Source organism: Trematomus bernacchii, unplaced genomic scaffold (genome assembly GCF_902827165.1).
Source record: "Trematomus bernacchii unplaced genomic scaffold, fTreBer1.1, whole genome shotgun sequence".
In the NCBI taxonomy this organism is placed as follows: domain Eukaryota; kingdom Metazoa; phylum Chordata; class Actinopteri; order Perciformes; family Nototheniidae; genus Trematomus; species Trematomus bernacchii.
Window position 1 is genome coordinate 4,861,520 of NW_022988043.1, and position 21,155 is coordinate 4,882,674.

At 40.3% G+C, this 21,155-nt stretch overlaps 1 protein-coding gene across 4 annotated transcripts in view; it reads left to right on the forward strand.

The window, feature by feature from the left end:
• Positions 1-21,155, forward strand: part of LOC117472635 (tetratricopeptide repeat protein 28-like) — a 172,419-nt gene that overhangs the window by 3,203 nt on the left and 148,061 nt on the right. For all 4 annotated transcript variants that reach the window (XM_034117935.1, XM_034117936.1, XM_034117938.1 and 1 more), the window contains exon 2: positions 1,051-1,350. In XM_034117935.1, the coding sequence (XP_033973826.1) occupies positions 1,051-1,350 (300 nt within the window). The remainder of the gene's footprint in view (positions 1-1,050; positions 1,351-21,155) is intronic.

The window sequence follows — 21,155 nt, forward strand, 5'->3', positions numbered from 1 at the left end:
ATAGATTTACATTGTTCAATGTTCCAAAATCACATTGGTTTCTCATACAGCATCTCTCTATAGTATGTGTATTCACTCTCTGTTCTAAACGGCTTGTTGGAGCTCCTGCCCCCCCCCTCCCTATGAGCCCACTGTGCTCTGATTGGTCAGCTCGCCCACTATGTTCTGATGAGTCCACCACCGTTACAGCGGAACATCAGTGATTATGTGTTACAATGGCGTTTGTTAGCAACCAGAAAAGGACACCAGTAATGACAAACAGATGAGAATGCTGCAGGGGGTCTGGGTGCCGTGTTGGCGGGACGTTGCGGGGCTCGCTGCTCCGCCCTTTGAGGATCGAGGAGCGGACAGTGTGAGCTGTATTACTGGTGTCGTTTCCTGGTTGCTGCGTGGGGTCTGCGAGACAGCGAGACACCGCGGAACTCAGCCTGAGCACACGCATACACTCGCCACACAGTTCGCCACACACTCACAGCCTGAGAAAAGATAAGGCTGAGTGAGTGTGTGTGCTGGCGAAACTCCGCGGAGTAGCACGGCTGAGAAAATATAAGGCTGAGTGTGTGTGTGTGTGTGTGTGAGGAGCTCCACGGATTGTTCCATTTGGACCAATCCGCGGAGCCGTTACGTCACTATGCCCGTTTACGTCACTTTACTCAGGAAGAAGAAAATGGAAAAGGAAAAAGAAAAATCTCCAACGAGGCGTTCTGGGGCAGCATAGACAGGTCTTTTCTGTCTTAGAGTTTTACTCGCTACAGGGTGTACTTTGAGGGTTTGTGACTTTGCAGACCGTTTACATAAAAAGCTACATAACACACAAGGGGACGGGTAATAACCGGAAAAGCATTTCATGGGACCTTTAAATAATCTTATCTTGTGTGTTCTATACCTTACCCATTTCCCCCTCCTATTGCCAAGATATGTATTTGAATTGTATTACTCAACTTTTAAGAACTGTTATTTGTTTAAGTGCATTCCCGTCGGTTAAGTTTCACAACATTTTTGAATTTGACTGATTACAGCTCTGTCAATCCCCTCTGTGTATTTCTTCAGTTTTCCATATTCGGTTCTCGGACAGCGGGCAGACCTATTCGATGTATTTCAGGAGATGACGGGGCCAGGTGTGGGCTCAGCAAAGCAGAGTTCATGGAGAAAGTGCAGCAGAGCAATGAGGCATGTCAGCGGGGTGACTTTCAGGCGGCCATCCATTTGTACACCAACGCCTTGCAGGCTGACCCACAGAACTGCATACTGTTCAGTAACCGCTCAGCAGCCCGTCTCAAACTTGGACAGCACCAGGCGGCACTGGAGGACGCTGAAAAAGCCTGCGAGCTCAATCCCAAGTGGCCCAAGGTAAGTTCGCCTCAAGCACTTTATCTATGGAAACACTAAAGTATGAGGACAGTAAAAACATGAGGAAACAGTCCTGAGGTTTTCACCCTGTACATCATATACATTTGATCTTCTTAAACATAGATTATTGGCTTTCATAAGTGCACCAGTTGTGTGTCATTGCCAACAATTCTTCATTTCGTCAAATCTAATTTATGGGCTCTGATGTCCATACCATTTCCAATTTAAACTTTAGTTATCAGGATTTAGCTGCATAGATTTAAATGGGGAGAAGTGTGAAGTACGTTTGATCAAACATTTAGCTGAAAAAGGAACATTATGTCAGTCAAGTAATATAAACTAGTACTATAGTTATCTTGTTGTTTTAATCACTTTTTGATCACACATTTGAGATGATTTACAAGTTTGTGAGTGTTTCCAATTCCACTCACATCTTCACTCCTCAGTTGCATTCTCTCTGCTGATCAATACGAAGTTTTCTGGGGTCTTGTCTTTGATCTTGTCCAGGCCATGTGGACTAACCTGCGATAGATTTCACATTACTCAACCGCAGAGATCACTCTGAGACCAATTCCTCTCAGTGATAGAAACGCATTGATTTCACAATTTAGCATGGAGAGATACTTTTGTCTTTGGAGAGAGAGATTGATGATAATGTGGTAGAGTGGTATTGATGATAATTTGTCGCTACCAATGATGAATCAGCGGCCACCTCTTCTTTGATCTGAGGTCGTGTATCTTCAGCTGCTCAGGTAGGTTTCCTCTTCAGTAAAAATGTGGCGCTGCAGTGGGAACTGTCACCTTTTATTACGTAGATAATGTTGTGTACTTGCTGCATTGTGAAAAAGTAAATAGACCTACATACATTTAGTCCTTCTAGCAGTTCTCTATACTTTTGTTGGAATGATTACACAGCTATTGACCAGCTGTTGTTTTAGAAGCTTTTTAGTACACTACTGTTTCTATATCGTTTTATTTCAACCAATTTTACAACAATAGTCTCTCCTGCATGTTTCCACATCTCCCTCTCCCTCCATCTGTAGCATCTGAACATTAGTAAATGTCGTTCATTCTGGAACAATTTCATAACCCTCTGAAGCCAGCAAGGCCAACATAGAATTGAAAATCACTGCCAAAATCATTCTCCTCTTTATATGCTATCCAAGTACAATGAAGCTCTTTGTGGTCCGGCTGGGGGGGGGGGGGGGGGGGGGGGGGGGGGATGGTTGGCTTAATCTAGGCAGTGTAGCTCTGCTGATTCCTGGATTTACTCCCTGACAGCTCTAACTCTCATGCTGACGTTTGTGTTAGCAGACTAGCTGCAGATGTATAGCCTGATCCTTGTGTTTTACTATGTTACATGAGGAAAAAGGATTATTATGTCTGTGGTATTGACAATTATACTGAAGTGTGCATGTTTTGAAGTTTCCTGAATCACCACTAGGGGTCAGTGTTGTCCAACTGGAGGGATTTTAAGGGTTTTGTGTGTGCAGGACAAAAAGGCATTGAGGTATTTTAATATCCAATATGCTTTTTATATGCAGTGGGTTAAAGGCCATGTTTATCATGACTGGCTTTCATACAAATATAGAAATGTGCTTAAAAATGTATCAAAGCAGCCGCAATGGAGGCCATTTTTCTACTTGATTAATCTGCGGGCGGAGGCAAAGCCAAGGTCACAACCACTCCATCTTTCATTTTCTTATCTGATATGTCAGGGAAAAAAAAAAGACCTTCTCTGGTCTTATAAGAGTCAGATAATTGTATATCATTGCCCTATAGTAGATCATATATGAACATATATAATCAATACACATGAATGTATTGCAACTCCTGTATTCAGTTAGTGCTACCTCAAAGAATTGATTAGTTATGGTGGTCTTGACACTTATGGCGTTGGCCTCGGGGAAATAGAGATTTGGGGTTGTAGAAGTCCATCTGCTACGCCTGGATGTTAGATGAAGGAACAGGGATTAAATCACAGGAGTGTGCTGGCATTCAGATCCTGTGTGAGTACATAATATCATCAATCATACCCGGCTATGACCGCACTTCTGGATTGGCCCCGTCAAACCGTGACAGGCGTGGTTTTGCTGCCCCAAGCACCAGCGAGCAGCCCACCCTCCTGAAGCCCACAGCAGCCTGTGAAGGAGCCCCCTGTCTAATCTGTCAGCTTTGCTAGCTGTAAGTGCCAGAAAACACATTCTGAGAGAAGAAAGAAAATGTGTGGTTTAATGACCCAGGACAGCTTTAGGCCCTTTGTATCTCACCCTCTTACTGAATATAAAACGCTTAAATGAGAACAAAATAGGGTGTCATTTCATAGACAAGGTGTGTGTCACATTTATTCTCTACGAGCTAGTGTGTGAATAATCTAGCTGCTTTTCCTGTGCATGATTCATTTATTGTATGATGACACTGCAGCAAACTTCCAGTATCACTTTAGGATGGAAAGCATCTTTTATCTTTTGCTGCCAGTGAGTATTTTGTGATTCTGTATTGCACCCTAGTTGTTTTTTAGGCGTGTACCAGTGACTGAGAGGACAATACCCTCTCTAGATGGATTTGCTGTCTATTCTGCTCCTCCATCTGGTCCCTCCCTCTCAACACGGCTGTTCCAGTGACATGGTAAACAAACAGCCTTTTCTGCTATCACTCCCATTCTCCTGTGTGAGGCTGACAGGAGAGTTCCCAGGGAACCAGAAGACAAGTGGCACTGCATTGTTTGAGGAAACATCTCTATCATTTGCATATCTTCTGATTATAGGTTATGATGGTCGAGGGTATTCTGTCTCCTCAAGTGTTTATCTCCAGTTTCCACGACACCTTTCAAGCCTTGTATCCCAGATGAGGCTTTTTTTTACCTGAGTTCATGTGCACACATTTTTCTTTTTCACCAACATTAAAATGGCCATTTACATCCCAATGGAAGGGCCTTGGGTTTAACTGAGACAATGAGTGTTTGCATTGGAAAAGGTCATGGTGTGTGGAGTGCTGAAAGGGGACTTTAATTACAGCAGCAGCATATCCAGTAATTGTATAATGAGTGGTACTGACAGCCTGATAACGCATACAGCTTCTCTTTCCTGCAGTGCTGGGTGATGACATTGGCTTTTTGCTGGTAATGTACAAGGAAAGGAAGACAAAGAATTGTGTGATTTGACAGCCTCATCCTTTGCCACTCTCAGCGGCGCTCTGCTTTTTATGTGGATGAAAACCACTGGGGTGTAATGCTCCCCTGTTGGTATGACAGTCCGTTAAACCAGCTCCCATCTGATCTCAGTGTGTGTAAAGCATAAAGAAGCTGGCTTTTGATCTCATGTGGAGAGTGGTTATAGCTCTTGTACCTTTCTTTTTGCTTTCATCCGCACCATCTGACATATTTATTTCACAACATCTTGGTGACCTGTGCTTTTATTTTGATACATGCTGAATACTAAAAGGAAAACCTCCAGTGAGGAACAGCAGGTGGGCATAAATATGTGTTTTTGTGTTTGTAGAGCAGAGAACATGTATTAGGTGACCTTTTTCTTGTATTGCACTATGATGAGTTATCCATGAATCATTCATGAGAATTCAGTGTACAACTTAAATCCGTCATCCATCCTGCTGAGTGGCTTTGTCTAGCCATTGGTAAACCAGCCCTGACTTTTCCTTTCGCAACATAATTGCGGCAGAATTTTTAATTAGCTACATTTTGCAAGAATTTAAATCAGAAATCAAACAACATTCGAAACAGACTCAGCGGTGACTTGTTTTTATCAAGAATATAGAAAGCATCATACTTGTTTAACACCATCATGTTAACATTATTTTTGAAATGTTTAAAGCATGGTGGCGTTAGCATGTAGTTCTAAGCACCAATTTGCCTCAGTACACATTAACTGATATATATCATGAATATGAACTTTTAAAGGGGCCCTAGAATGCTCCGTTTCAGGTTCCTATTTGTATTGTGTGCCTCTTCTGTGACATGTTAACATTCTTAAATGTTCAAAAGGGGCTTTATTTTTCACATCCTGCCTGTGATGCAGCACCTCTTTTCACCCTCTGTCTGAAACCAGAGCCCAGTCTGCTCTGATTGGTTAGCTGGCCGGCTCTGTTGTGATTGGTCAAATGCTTAGAAATTTCCCTTAGCATATCATAATGTTGTGTACTTCCTGCATTGTGAAAAAGTAAATAGACCTACCATTTAGTCCTTCTAGCAGTTCTCCATACTTTTGTTGTTATGATGTTAGTGATGTCACTATGTTACGGAAGTTAACACAGAGTCCAATGGAGGCGTTTCAAGGAGGCGGGGGAGTGTGTGGGAGAGGATTTTAGCCTTTGTAGAGCATTGACATGCACAAAAACCAATGTAACACACTACAGGAAAGAGAAAACCCCCAAAGCATAATAGAGCCTCTTTAAACTATGTGTTCTTTTAGATTTAGTTCTATTTGAAAAATTTCTATCATTTTTTGACATGTTATTTATCACAATTACCCCAAAATAGAAATGTAACTCTGGCTGTATATTGGGGCCAACATATGTACCCATGACTATTAATAATATCCCTTGATGCATATTCATGATTAACAACTGCCATCAACCTACATACCTGTATTATGAAACAAATGGTGATCAAATATGAATGCCTTTAGCTTGTCATGTGAATACTGATGGAGAGCAGGGAATGATGTAAGGAGGAAGTTGCTCACCATGCAGCATCTTCAATCAGATGTGTTGCTTCTCGCCTTCTCATGCTTTAACTGACTGGGTTAAAGTGGAAAATGGGGCAATGGAGGTAATCTCCAAGTGCACATCCTTCTCCAGATCCTCCATTTCATTTAATGGTTTATTTAGCAGGGACAATGCACATTAATGAACACTTAAAACAAAAAAATGCAAATAGTGTAAATATGCTGGATTTTAGCTTGGAGCTAATTTCCATCCGCAGTCCCTCACATAAAACATTTAAGAACATGACAATTTTACACATAGCAAAAACAAATACATGATATGCAAAAAGTGCAAAAGAGCAAGAGCAGCATACACAAGTATTTACCACATGGCAGTACAATCTAGCAGCAACGACATATAAAGTGCAAGAGAAGATACAAGAACTACAAAAAGTGCAAGAGGAGATGCCCCTGTGTTAAAGTGCATTTAGCGGTGATTGCACGTTTGTTTGTTTCTCAACCATTCTTTTAGTTGACCTTTAAAACTATTGAGAGTGGGACAATCCCGTATCTCAGTCGGGAGGCTATTCCACAATGAGCTGCCTTTAATGGAAAGTACATTTTGTCCAAAAGTGGTCCGTCTACGGTGGACTTCACAGTCTCCTCTGGTTTCTGACATAGTGCAGCGTCCAGTGTGTTTTTTGTGGATGAATTCCCCTAAGGGAGGGGGGGGCCAGTCCATGTAAACATTTATAAAAAAAACGATGGTCAAAACTCAAGAAATTGTGTTTCTCAAGGATGGTACAGTGGTGGTATGAATTAGGCTTTCTGTCAAACACCTTGATAGCCTTCTTGTACAGCTGTTCTATTGGTTTCAGGTTTGTGGCACAAGCAAACGACCAGTTTGTCAAACAGTATTCTATGTGGGATAGAATCATACAGTGGAGGTATGGCTTTGCAGCATTGACAGTTAAGAAAGGTCTGATTTGTTTAACATTTTGAATTTAATAGTGTTGGATATTTTCTTGATATGTTTCTTTTTTTTGTGACCAACTTTTGTTGTTGTTGTTGTTTGCCCTCACAGAGGGACTTATATACACAGATACAAATTATATAGACAATAATACAAAAAGAAAAAGAAAAGACAAAGAAAAAATATAGGGAATCCCTTTCCCATCCCAACATTTTGACTGGTCGTTTACTGAACATCATGCATACTGTTTTTTTTTTTACATTTAACTGTAAGCAAATGTTGTTCAGCCAGTGTTGAACCTTGTCCAAAGCATTAAAGAGACAAGATGAGATCATTTCAGTGTTTTTCCCGTGTATAAAGATGACCGCATCATCGGCATACATTTGCACATTCAACTCAGGACATACATTAGGCAAGTCATTAATGTACAGGGGAAAAAAAGTAACGGTCCAAGAATGGAACCCCAACAGGGTTGACAAGGTAGGGCGATTTTGCACCGTTGACCATAACACACTATTCAGACGAGGCAGATATCTGGATTTTACCTATTGATGACTTCCTGAATTTTTCAGGGCCTCAAACTATTTAAAATTGACTGGTAAGATTCTGTGACATAAACGAAAAAATGTATGACTTGCAACATACAGTAATGATGAAAATGAGTGGCATAGAGGAAGAGAGACATTTATAAAAGTATAGAAGGAATTGGGAATTACAAGAATATTTTAACTTATCCAAAGCTCAAATATGTGACGGCATATTAGACCCTAGCAGATCTAACCCTCCCCTATTTGAGTATTAATAGATTGTTCTCAGTTATACAGCATATGCTCAGTGGTTAAAACTTTGGTTTGATTGTAAATTGTTTTAAAAGCACCCGTGTGTAATGTGGAAAGAATGCTCCTATAATCCTCGCAGGAAAAGTTATTCCTTGCCAAAGATTTGGTTCAAGCCTTCAGTGTTTTGTTGTCTGTAATATCAGAGCTCGTGACCTTCTCAACAGCACAGCAGTGTTAGAGGTTTTACGGATATACACTTATTACGACAGTGTGCATCCCCTGCTGTCTCTCTTCATGAAGTTGTGTGCTTTGGGTTAAAATAAGGTCTTCCCGCCTGTTTCCCCTCTCTAGCACTACACCGCTGCTGTTTTCCACCGTCGCTCCAGAACTCACCACGGAGAGAGCCGAGTCATGAACCACTAATAAGAGGGTTCCGTTTTGCTTCTACCCAGCCGAGGCTTGAACTAATGAACAAATCAAATGAATGGCATGTAATTATAGGCCAGAGAGAGTGGGACGGACAGAGGGTTGGCGCTAGCGGGCACAAACCCCAAATTATTTGTCTGGAAAATCTGTGAAATGAGCGGGAGCAGTTAAATTCAGTTTTGTTCCTTTACGAAGGCCCATTGTGGCACATATACAAGGGCCATGATGGAGGGAAAGTGAGCAGACACAAACTCACATACACACACTCTTTTGATTTCAATTATTTAGCAGCTATGTTGTTCTTTCAAAGATGAGAGTAAACTAATCCTGAGCTGCAGTTTTCTGTCTCATAAGCTTTTCTGAAAGATACTTCTTTCCTAAATTACACTGTTTAACTGTTGTGTATCCCATTTGATAGTCTTCAGTAATATGCAGCATCAATGTTTCTGAGCTGCTGCATTGTTGTGAACCTGAAGGATGCAATTTGCTGCCAAAATCATATCCCCTTCTCTCAGTCTAGTACATGAAGAAACTGTTAGAATCAGCTCACATTAAGATTTCTGCTGTGTTGACTTGCCAGTATTACAGCTCAGGCATTTAAATGATGCTAGTAATATGACTGATATCATTTATATCCGGAATAAGGCTGCTGTTGTCAGTCCACTAACTGAATAGACTGTTGATGTGTTCAGTGTTTTTTCCTTTTTTCTCCCATTTTGGCTTCGAAACCCTGCTTCCCCGGATCGCTGTGATGGTGGCCAAGTGGTTTTCCTCTCTGCCACCCAGGCGCCCTACCAAATTGTAGTCTTTAGTAAAATTGAATCTGCTTTCAAGAAACAGCAGACGCACAGACATGCAGCAGAAAAAAATGAAAACAAGCCTTTCCTTTTCCTTTTTAACACTAACCATAAACTATGTAACAGTATATATCTTCAGTGCTTTCCTGGAGGCCACACAAGCTCTCAAAGAAAAAGGTTTTAGTGTTTCATGATGTAATGTGATTTGATGTGTGTGTGATGACCTCCCTCTCACCCCAAAGCTGTCTGTCTCCACGCTGTCCTAGGGCAAGGATGAGTCAGAGCTGATGTCACCCTCAGCGTAATCTGTCAGGCTATCAACACCCTCAAACACCTACTGACCGCTCACAGATGCATGATCATAAACCCTCGCCACCCTAAAAATATTGAAACAGATTCAGTATGTGTGTGTGTGTATATATGTGGGTATTTCTGTTCTGGCTAATTTGTCAGTATGACATTTAAAATTTGTGTTACTTTTTGCATAAATTGCTTTTCTTTTTTTTGTTTTGATAGCCATTTTGCAGATAATCTGTTTAGAAAATTAAATGCAGTGGCCTCTTTGTCCCTGAAGAAATACAATGTGTCAAAGCCTAGGTAAGCACCTTAAACAAGAAACTTTCAATCATGTTGGAGAATGTCTGCGCACTCAGAAAGCTTTTTCCCTCCGGATACATCAATTGATTACCAGCCTAATAGCTTTTTGCTTGCTATTACATGGAAAGAAATGTCAAAAGGCCCAGAGAAAGCAAGCTCATTGCCATGCTCATGGCATCACACCCTGTCGCTGATAGTGGATCAGCTTTACAAGCCCGAGGAAATGAGGAAAACAATTGCACCCTGCACCTAGCATATAACCTCTTAGTTTATACAGATGCTTTTTCTTTTTTTTTCCTTTCAGGGGTTCATTTTGTTGTCAGCCTCGTATTGTGCCGGCCCCTCCCACCTGGGAGCTAGGCAAGGCTCGGGTCCCGAGACCTGGATGTCTCCAGAATTAGCACAGCCTGGCCCTGCTGCAGGGAGGAAGTTCTCCCATTGGGGAAATAGGGTAGAGCAGAGAGCAACCTGCTAGAAGCCCATTAGTATACACTGCATACGCACTGCACGATGAATAACAGAGCAGAGAGGTTTTTCCCCCGCTCTGATCTGCATCCTGTTCCCATTGCCTTCGCCTCTGAACTTTGGGTGACTAGTACGCTAATTCTTCCTTGTATCAGTACCAAGAGCGCTGTCAGATACATACCAATATTACAACACAGATTAAAATAAAGAAAAATCCTTCTACTGATGTGTAATATCACAGATGTATTGTTATATTTTCACCCCGTTAAGGAGGTGCAATGTTTGGTCTGTGCTTACTCCTTGGTGGAAAGTGTTCCTCTTTTAGCTTGTGGTCTGATTCATATGGCACCTTTTCATGATGTAACCTCCTTCCTAGAATGAGTCATTTGCCCTGGTTCCTCCCAGAGAAATACATTGGTAGGGGATGAAGATGCCACTAATTTTGTTTCCAGGTGGCTGACTAGCATTTTTGGAAAGAAGCATAGCAGAAAATCAGCATCACAATAGTTATTTCTAGAAAGAGGAAAAACATTGGTCTAGACCAAAGTTTTGTTTGGAACTTTTCTCTCCGTATCACTATTAATTTAACTGTTTTGTACTGTCCGCTTTGTCTTTTTTGACTTAAACAAAAGAAAGATTGATTGTTTATTCTTGATAAACCTGTAATTCTTATGTTGTACTCAGGGAATACATTATAGTTCCTACAAAAATATAAACGCATTTCATTTATATATGTATCATTACAATTACGGGATATCATTACGGGACCTAAGATCTTCATTGCCATAACTACACTGTAGCTACTGTGCATATGATAATAAAACCCTTGAATCTTGAATCTAAAGGGATGCTCCAACCCAAATATATGTTGTTAATATCACTTTCTCATTCTTGCAGGCTTTAAATATGGGTGAATAATTTTTTTGCAGTTTTATCTTTGATGGAGAACAGCAGCTGTGGTCGGCCTGACTTCAGTCAGTAACTGTGTAAAAAGAGAGAAAATCTTTTTTTAAATCTTCTCCTCTTATCTGCTGTCCAGCTGTAATCTCAGTATGCCCTAAACACTCAAAACACTGCTTTGAGGATAGTTTTGTACATCTGTAAAGCCCTGAAGCTCTGCCAGATGATGCATATTTATGTATTGCGTGCATGCTGGTGAGTTTTCATATTCTATAGCTGGAGCTACACTGCTCTAGAGTGCCATTAATAGTCAAAACTCCACATGGTAATTGAAATAAAAGTGTAAACGACATCTTTCCTCATTATTCAAATAGAAACAGGCCACACTACTTTACAACTCACAGTATACAACTGTGTAAAATGTCAGTGCACATTAATAGAACACAATCGTTCAATAATATGTCACTTAAAATCTGTCACTGTTTAATGCAATCAATTGATGTATCAGCAAAAAACAGTCCCATTTGTCACCGTTGCTCATATGGAACCACAACATGAAATGTAATCAGGCTTTAGTTTAAATATGACCTAATTTTGTCCGTAAGTGAGTGCTGCATGGTCGCAATTTTTCTATAATTACTGAGTTAACTGGCATGTCGTACATGATTAATGATGGATGATTTCTAATAAATAATGGAGGTTGGGAAGGCAGTCTGCAACAAAGAATGCAATATGCAAACTAATATGTTAACCCCTGTTATAATCTCAGATCCTTCCCTTAAACCGTTAAACAGGACCATTTCATATTCAAATCCAGTGCAGTTAAAGATGTATCTTCTTTTTCAGTCTAAATGTCTTGGTGTGTAATGGCCTCCAGCCTAATTCATACTTCTAAAGTGCTCCTTCTAGATCTCAGGGTTCGTTTTTAGGCAGCTAAATTACTCACTTGTGTCAGGTTATTACAATTAGCTGTTTGAGTGCCTGCACTCTTGCATCTTACCTAGATACTTCCCTTTAATTCTTTCTCTCCATAATGAGTTTTACAGGGGAATGCACCAGCAACAACAACAACAGCAACAGCAGCAGCTAAACGGAAAAGCCCGGGGAGATGTATTAGCTAAAAAACCTTGGAATGCAGGTGGTGTATTTATGTGTGCGAAGCTGACAAATGACTTCCGTGGTTATGGATACAATCACCGTATTTGACCAGAGGGTAAGCTGTTTCAGTCAGGCGTTAAACATCTCACACACATACGTGCACACGTTTTCTCAAACAGAACTTGAGTGTGTTGCTGTTTTAATGAGCTGGACAATCAAATACATACTCAGTGACCAGAAAAACATAAATCTCTGCTCTGTAGCACACTGAAGCTTCTTTGGCTGATATGAGCTGGCAGACATTATGGTGCCGTGACTCCCTTGTTGAGGTGTTGAATCTGAAAATGCAGATATTGGTGCTTGGCGCTTTCGTCTCAGTGTATGCTTCAATGTTTAATGTGATTCCTATCAGGGGGGCTGTGGTGGCAAAATCGTTAACATAAATTCACCGAAATGTTACTCATCATTCAAGGGTGATTTTTTTGCACCTTTACAAAGTCACAATGTTGATGAAGTGCCATTATCAAGGAAAGATAATGGAAACATGATTTATGAATGGATACATTTGATCCAGCACAATGATACTGGATGCTCTAACACTGAGGCTTTTACAAAAACACTCAGTGACCACTCAGCTCTTACTAAGTCTATACTGTTTATGCTGATATTGTTAACACATTTCTATATTTTAAATCCATTTATTTTAAGGTTTTACACTATAAATAAGGCATCCAGGGCAATGATATAGCAGTAAACAAGTAGTTGCTTTGTAAAGATATAGTGGAGAAATGCCGTTCTGTAGAATAAAGTCTCACTCCATGTGTGTGTTTCAATCTCAATCTGAATTTCTCTGTGCTTAGTTTATGTAGTCAGTCTGGTTGTGCGTGCATGCTAGTGTATGTGAGTCGTTGTTGTTTGTGATTCCCACTGCTAACGGCTGCTGTCCTTGTTAATGCTGCTCTTCTTTAAATGGACAAATATTCTCCAGTATTGCCGTGTAATTGACTGCTTTTTCCTCCTTAGTTTATTCAAATGTACCTTATAGGTAAAGTCAAAACATTTGAATAACACTGAATGTTTTGCAAAGTGAAGGTCTGTCTTCTTAGCCTTGCTTTGCTTCATCTGGAATAAGCATTTTAAATAAAGGACTTTTCTGCTAAGCCTTCCTGCCTCCTGCATTTGGGTCCACGCTGCTCCACTCACCGTGACAACTTCAGCCTTATGCTGTGTTGTGAATCTCCTTTACTTGTGGCCCAAACCACCTGACACCCCCTACGTTTACCTGGCACGGTCCTCCTCCCACCGAGCCAATGTTTTGAAGTGTCTTTTTTTTCTGCTCCTTTCATTGTACGCCTTTAAGTTCGCTGCCTTTGAGAGGAGTAGCAACTCTGCGATCTTGGCAGTGCTCAAACCGCCCTCCAGGAACCCACAATCATGCCTTTCTCCACGGCTGTCCACGTCCATGATTTAGGTCCACTTTTGTTAACCCATTCACATGCAAAGTAAGCGTGGAATTGGACTTGCTGTTGTATGCACCTGTTTATGTAGCGATACACATGCAAATGAGTAGGACCACTTTGACTGCAGGGGCAAGGGTTTTTATACTTCTGATCACTTGAGTTTAGCTCATTGTATTTGTAAGAGACCAAGTTTGTCTCAGTATAACTAAAGGAAGGACTGGTTTGGATTAACCAACACGTGTTATTTGTTGTTCTTTTAGCCCATTAATTGATGATTCCAATGATAGAAAATGTATCTCCAATCAGTCCATTGTTTCTGTGAATTTCAGCCAAAAATGCAATATTTGTTCACAAATTTGGTAGTTCATGTCATTTACAGAAGTTGGTATACCCCCATTGGTATATAGGGTGCAGAGTAGTGTGTTCTCTTTGCTCCATTTTGGGCTTTATAATCTTCACACAATATTTAGTCCTCTCTCTGACTTGCAAGGGTCAGGCCACCCAAGATACCAATACAACATTTTTTTTCTCTATTGGAAAATAACAAAGCAAATCAAGATGCTATGTTTCCAAGGCATTCATTAAATGCAAAGGGCATCACTAGTTATTGATCATAATATTGTGGATTGTTAGACTAAACACTGAGTCACAACAGCTCCTTAACCATCAGTCATCTCTAATGACTGTCCAGTCACCCTGGGCAACCACATTTAGACTGCCTTCTTCCACCTAATTGAGTGTAGTCGCTGCTATTGACAACCTCTTTTTTGTGTTAAAAATGTCCGTTCCTTTTGTCTACATGCAAAGTGTTGAGAGTGAAAGTTTCAAATCAAAAGGAAATGGGAGAAACCAAAAAAAAACAGCATAATCCATATTCCTGTTCAACAGGAGATGGCAGCTTAAAAATATTAGGCAGACATCACTACAGCAGTCACACATGGACGCAGTCTCTCATATGTATACAAATAAATAAGGAAATAAACATAAATCCGAAAATGTGGCTAAAGACAAAACATTTGAACGCTTGTTTAATGCAAATCTTGATACAAATAATAGCTCTAAAGGATGTAATTGTTACTAACCCTAATATGAATTACCTTGCAAGTGAGACATCCTAAATGGGTGTGTTAAGGTTTGTTTATTACTTCAAAGTATTTTGCCTCATTAGACTTCAAAATACATTTGATGTTTACCTTTGAGAGAGTTACTTTGATAGTTATGTTTTTATTATGAAGTCCTGTCCAACTCGACACACAGTTGCCATACAATAGTCATGTCTGAAATAAATAAAGGGTTAAGCATCATTACCAAGAGAATCAACACTGAATTGCCTTCACTCATCTAATTGTTCCAATGTTTCCCCATTGGACTAAAGGAGCAGGTGGCGACAGTGAATTGACAATCAGCAAATGTCGTGTCTAATGCTACTACGTTATGTCATTACTACAAATGTTTTAACAATTATCCTGAGGAGGGGGAGGAGGATAATGACGCTGATGTGAACATCCATTATGTCCTCCCACATCTACGCAGGTGGCATCCTGCAGGCGCAGTGGAGCAGCAAATCCCACAAATTCTCTCTTTTGAGAATAAAACCCTCAAATAAAAGCTTGTGAGCAGGTGCAAAGGTTTCTTTTTTTTCTTCACTCTTTAATGCTGATCAAATCAATATTTTATTCTTACTAATCCTGTTACAGCTAATGAAAATCGTTTTTTGTGATTAATATAGATTTTCAGTCATTCGGTTACATCTTAATTTAAAGGAATGCAGGAATGAATGTCTCCAATTAAACTGGGGGAATTGTTGCATCCATAATTTAGGTCTGGTGAGCTCCTTCTGTTTATTATTGATTAATGCTACCTAATTAGGGCTTGGCACCTAACTATGTTGGTTACATGATGTAAGGTTGTGAAAGACAAGAACGCTGTTAAAAAGAATATTATTAAAGAAACATGATTTGAAGACATTGCAGCTGCACAAGACCTCCTCAAAGATGTAATTGGAATAATGCTATGTCGCTAATGTGTGCTTGTAGTTGTATAAATGGTGGGTTGAATCATAAGCTTTAAAACATTGTGGTGAGGTTGTGCTTTAATTAACAATGCTGACAGAAAATATATACAACTACTAAACTTTTTGTCTAGTAAAACATCAACCTATCAGATTATTGCGAGGAAACCAGTGCAGTGTACAGTAGGTCTTTTACTCTGAGAGTTGAAGCAGCCTAATCAATCACTTTAATTGTGACTGTGCAGCAGTGTGGATTTTACCCACTGCCTTTCCTATCAAATGTTTCATGTGTCATTTGACACAATTACCCGAATGCTCATTTTCAGGTTCATATTTGTATTGTGTGCCTCTACTGTGACATGTCTCCATGCTTTAATGTTCAAAAAGGTCTTTATTTTTCTCATACTGCCTGTGCTGCAGCACCACTTTTTACCCTCCGTCTGAAACCAGAGCCCAGTCTGCTCTGATTGGTTAGCTGGCCTGCTTAGAGATGCCCCGTCTTTTAGCCTATCAGGTACAGTGTGTTGGAGCGCTAGCCAATAGAAGCGCGAGTGTTATATAGTGATGTCATTTACAGACTATTTACATGCATAAAAACATATATTACACAAATGGAAACTATCCCCAAAGCACAATAGGGCCCTTACGAAGGTTTTTATGCATGTAAATGGTCTGCAAAGTCACAAACCCTCAAAGTACACCCTGTAGCGAATAAAACTCTAACACAGAAAATACCTGTCTATGCTTCCCCAGAACGCCTCGTTGGAGATTTCTCTTTTTCCATCGTTTTCTTCCTGGGTACAGTGACGTGCCCATACCCAAATGGACCCATTGGTCCAAATGGACCAATCCGTGGAGCCGTTATGTTACGTCCACGGAGCCGTTACGTTAAGTCCGTGGATTGGTCCAAATGGACCAATCCGCGGACTTCCTCACACACACTCAATCCTTTCTCAGCTGCAGCTCCGCCGATTTCTCCTCCCTGAGACGGCGGGACGCGGCGAGGCTGTGAGTCTGTGTGTGAGCACACACACAAACTCCCAGCCAGGCTGCGGGTGTATGTGTGCGCTCGGGGTTTCGCTGTGTCTCGCTGTCTCGCAGACGGCCACTGGGCTCACAGGGAGGGGGGGGGGCAGGAGCTCCAACAAGCCGTTTAGGACAGAGAGTGAATACACATACTATACAGAGATGCTGTATGAGAAACCAATGTGAGTTTGGAAAATTGCACAATATAAATCTATTTTAGTATACCTCAACAATGGAAATATGATCAGTAGAAATGGCCATGACATGGGACCTTTAAGCGATATAAATAATTGTACACCTGCGATGTTGCATGCTCTGCCATGTATGCAACAATAACACCTGTATTGTTGCATTACATTTCCTTTTCAGTTTGGTTCTGATAACATTCAGTACGATGATCAGCCTCAAGAAATTCTCTACTCTGTTACGACAAAGGAAATATGTGAAACGACCCGTATGAAAAGGAGGTCAAAGCCTTGGTAGTGCACACAGTCCTTGGGAAATATTTGACAATGACATTTAAACCGGAAACTGTTTGGGAAGTGTGTCAACAGAGCTCGGAAATTACCTCTTTCATATTTCAGGGTCACTGAAATCCAAACACTTGGAGGAGCATTTTTAGTTTTAACCTTGGCCAAGACTGATGTAAACGTAGACCGTAGGGGTTAAAATATCAGCATCTTTTACCACATGGTAAAATAATTAGTATTTATTTCAAGACTCACAAGTTGTTAGTCATGTCTGTCAGATTATGAGTTGTTCCTGCTTCTTGTGCTCATTTAACATATAGAAATCTGATATTGGATATAAAATAAGACCCATCTATCTGTAAAGCATTGCACACTGATCCTTTTTAAAGGCTGATTAAATTGCACAGATGATATTCAGTGATCATGAGTGTAAAACTATTTATGTCCCAGCCTTTTAAAGTTTGTTTACAGATACAGAAGCACTGAGTATCATAATAAAATATAGATGCATGGCGAATCAGAATGTTTCTTATTACTTCCACAGTATTCATTGACTCATAAATAGAATAAATTACACGTTTACCCTAAGCATTTGCATGTTTATTTATGATGCAGTCTCCTTTTGATTTCATCTACGTACTTCATGTAATTGCATATTTGCATCCGCACTGCCGCCACAGCTCTCATTTCCCCGAGCAACACTTATGGCACAACACATTCATTCATGCCACATGGGATTTTACAATTACAAAGTCTGTGGTAAAACACGGTTACATTGTGGGGGTCGTTTTGTGGTAACGTTCACTTTCTATTTCAGGAAAAATAGGTCAGCAAAGGTATTTTATGTGATATGTACTATATCATGCCGCATAATGTGATAGGGCATGCAACTATTTTAACACTATGTTTAAAATTATACAAAAAAGTCAATTTGTATATTTACTAATGTGCCTTTAATGTGATTTGATTTGTCTGCCTCTCCGTTTGTGCACACCTGGATGTCACTGTGTGGCTGTACTGTAAGTGTTTGGCACAGTTGATATTATACCAAAAGCATAATTAAACAAGATGCTTATGTGGATGTGCAGGGAATTAAAATCTCTAATGTGTGACACGTTTGATTAATAAATAAGCGTGTTTGGCCATTTGGGACAGAAAGAGGGGATGACTGATAGGCCTGCAAAGTCATCGCAACCTCAGTTGATAAGGACATAAAATATGCATCTAAATATTGCCGTCACACAGTTAACCTCATTGTTTTTTTTTCATTTCAGTGTTTTCTCAACAAATTAAGTACTACCAATGTGGCTGAGATCATCTGGGACAAGTAATAAAGCTACGATATATATATATGTTTTTCAATAATCTCGACTATTTGTAATATTTGAGCATCCTTGGTGAATTGTCAAAGGCTTCCAGTTGTATGGCCTAAATCATGCAGGCAGCCTTAAAGCAAAGTCAAGCCAAGCACTATTGATAATTCACTAGAGGTTTTATTCTGAGTGTCTTCTTTCATTTCATCCACTCCACAAAGAACTCTGACAGAACCTGTTGAAAAACTAACCTTGCCCCAACTCTTCTCTGTACCACATGATAATGAAACTGTCTCCTTCACTTGTTGCAGAGACCCTACTTTACCTGACGTGTAATCACAAGTTGAAGTGTGTGTGAGTTTATTTTGTATTTGTTTAGAAGTTTCAGTGTCATCGGACTCGCATTCTATCAAATTAAATATAATTTTCAGTCTTGTTTGTCAGGCTTTAGTATTGATCGTTTTTACAATAGTGTGATAGAAAAGTGATATTTAATCATATTTAATTGAATCTAAAGGCTTTGCTACGGCTAAGAATAGCTAGTTTTCTGCCAATATTGGCAATAATAGGGATGAAGGCTGTGGTCGTATTGCTCTCATTCTGATCATTGTTGATCTATTCCCTTGATGAATCGTAACACATTGTTTGATTGCTCTGCCGTCTCTCATCTTTATCCCTGCTGCTCTGTTATGGTCAATACCCTGGACCGCTTGGTGCCATTTCACAGAGATGGTTCCATTATGGCGAGCAAAATGGTGTGTGTGTGTGTGTGTGTGTGTGTGTGTGTGTGTGTGTGTGTGTGTGTGTGTGTGTGTGTGTGTGTGTGTGTGTGTGTGTGTGTGTGTGTGTGTGTGTGTGTGTGTGTGTGTGTGTGTGTGTGTGTGTGTGTGTGTGTGTGTGTGTGTGTGTGTGTGTGTGTGTGTGTGTGTGTGTGTGGTGTGTGTGTGTGTGTGTGTGTGTGTGTGTGTGTGTGTGTGTGTGTGTGTGTGTGTGTGTGTGTGTGTGTGTGTGTGTGTGTGTGTGTGTGTGTGTGTGTGTGTGTGTGTGTGTGTGTGTGTGTGGTTGGTTGTATCAAGATGCGCACATGGAATACATACTTTAGACTGAACCTTAGGTGTATAACAACAAAAAGTGTAGCATGCTAACACCTTAAACTAAGATGGTAAACATGGTAAATAATGTACCTGTTAACATCAGCATGTTAGGATAGTCAATGTGATAGTCATGTTTCCTTGCTAGCTCATTAGCATCAGCTCATAGGCAATAGGTAAACACAGATTTAATGAGGCAAATGAATTATAGTCCAATTAAATTATGTTTGTCACCACCATTCCAGTGACGACACCACTGTCCTGGCCCACAAACATAGAAAAGGGACATAATTAATGTTATTAATACCACTTGTGTTGACCCGGCAATGACATAACATTTCCTTTCATATCCTTTAGATCATTTTATCTTATACTTATAAAATGGGAGTAAAATTGCTAATATGTTTTGTATCTGCCAATAACTTTTGGACGGTGACACTGGTTGAGTAGAGTTGACAATGCCTGTGTGGAAATACGGCCTGTGTTTGAGAATTGATTACACCCAGGGTAGTTAGAGCATCTGTGGTTACAGGCTGTTTGATTGGCTGGATACCTTGCTCTATCAGTATGTCGTGATGGGCTGTAATATGTCTGAAGAAAGTCTGATACAGCTGTCACAACCTCTGCTCTGATCCTTCCACAGAAAGAAAGGCAGGCTGGGTTTCATTCTCTTTTATGAGGAAGGTTTTATTGGATGTGGCAGACTAATAAAGAGTCTCACTTTGGAGTTGAGGTGAGGGGTCAAAGCTGGTGATAAGGGTATAGATGGGGGGATGGGATTTTCTGTGTGTCTGTGTGTGTATATGAGTGTGGATGTGCGTCTTTTGGGCCCTGGATCATATTCCACAAATCCTCAGGGCACAGAGGGTAGAACTGGACCGGGATTACAGCGTCTCAGTGCTGTGTTCCTGTCACTCACAGAGAAACACTTCCTGTGCTGAAGAGTCTGAGAGGGCAGAGGGGTGAGGATGAGAGAGATATCATGCTGTTATCACTGAAAAATATCATTTATCACATGACAATCTATTAGAAAGATTGAACCGACCATCGCAGCAAGACATCATTCTTACATACTGTAACATTAATGAAATGTGAAAACAAATCGTACTGTTGCTTACTTTTGCTGAAAATGGATCACGCAGGATACTGTTTTAAAGCAGCCCTATTATTCTAACTTCAGGTAATATTTGTATTTTGAGCCTTTTCTATGTTTACATGCTTTAATGTTCAAAAAGGTCTTTATTTTTCTAATACTGCCTGTGCTGCAGCAGCTCTTTTCACCCGCACGTGTTACATAGAGATGACATTATATTAGCATAGCGCTTTTTAACACTTTAAAACTTTTTTGTTCATGTTTACCTTGTGTTCATGCTGTATGCACATCATATTTATTTATGATAAGATTTTCAAGCTGTATTGCTTTCAGTCAATCCATTTAGTCGAGTGGAAATAAGAATATAGTGTGGTAATTTTCCTTGTAATAAATTAAGTAAATTAAGCTGAGTGTAGCAGTAATGTGCAGAAAGCCTTATTTTCTTTGAGTTTTTATTGACCCTATGTGCATATTCTGCACATGTTGACGTATTTGGTGGAGGTGGGACACAAAGGGCTTATTAGCTTCACGGCTATGCGACACACATTGTTAATGGCACATATTGTAAACCTCAGTCCTTTGTGGAGGCGGTAATAAATGTTCCATATCTGTTCCCCGTGGTGTGAATGCTGTTGTTATGGTGGG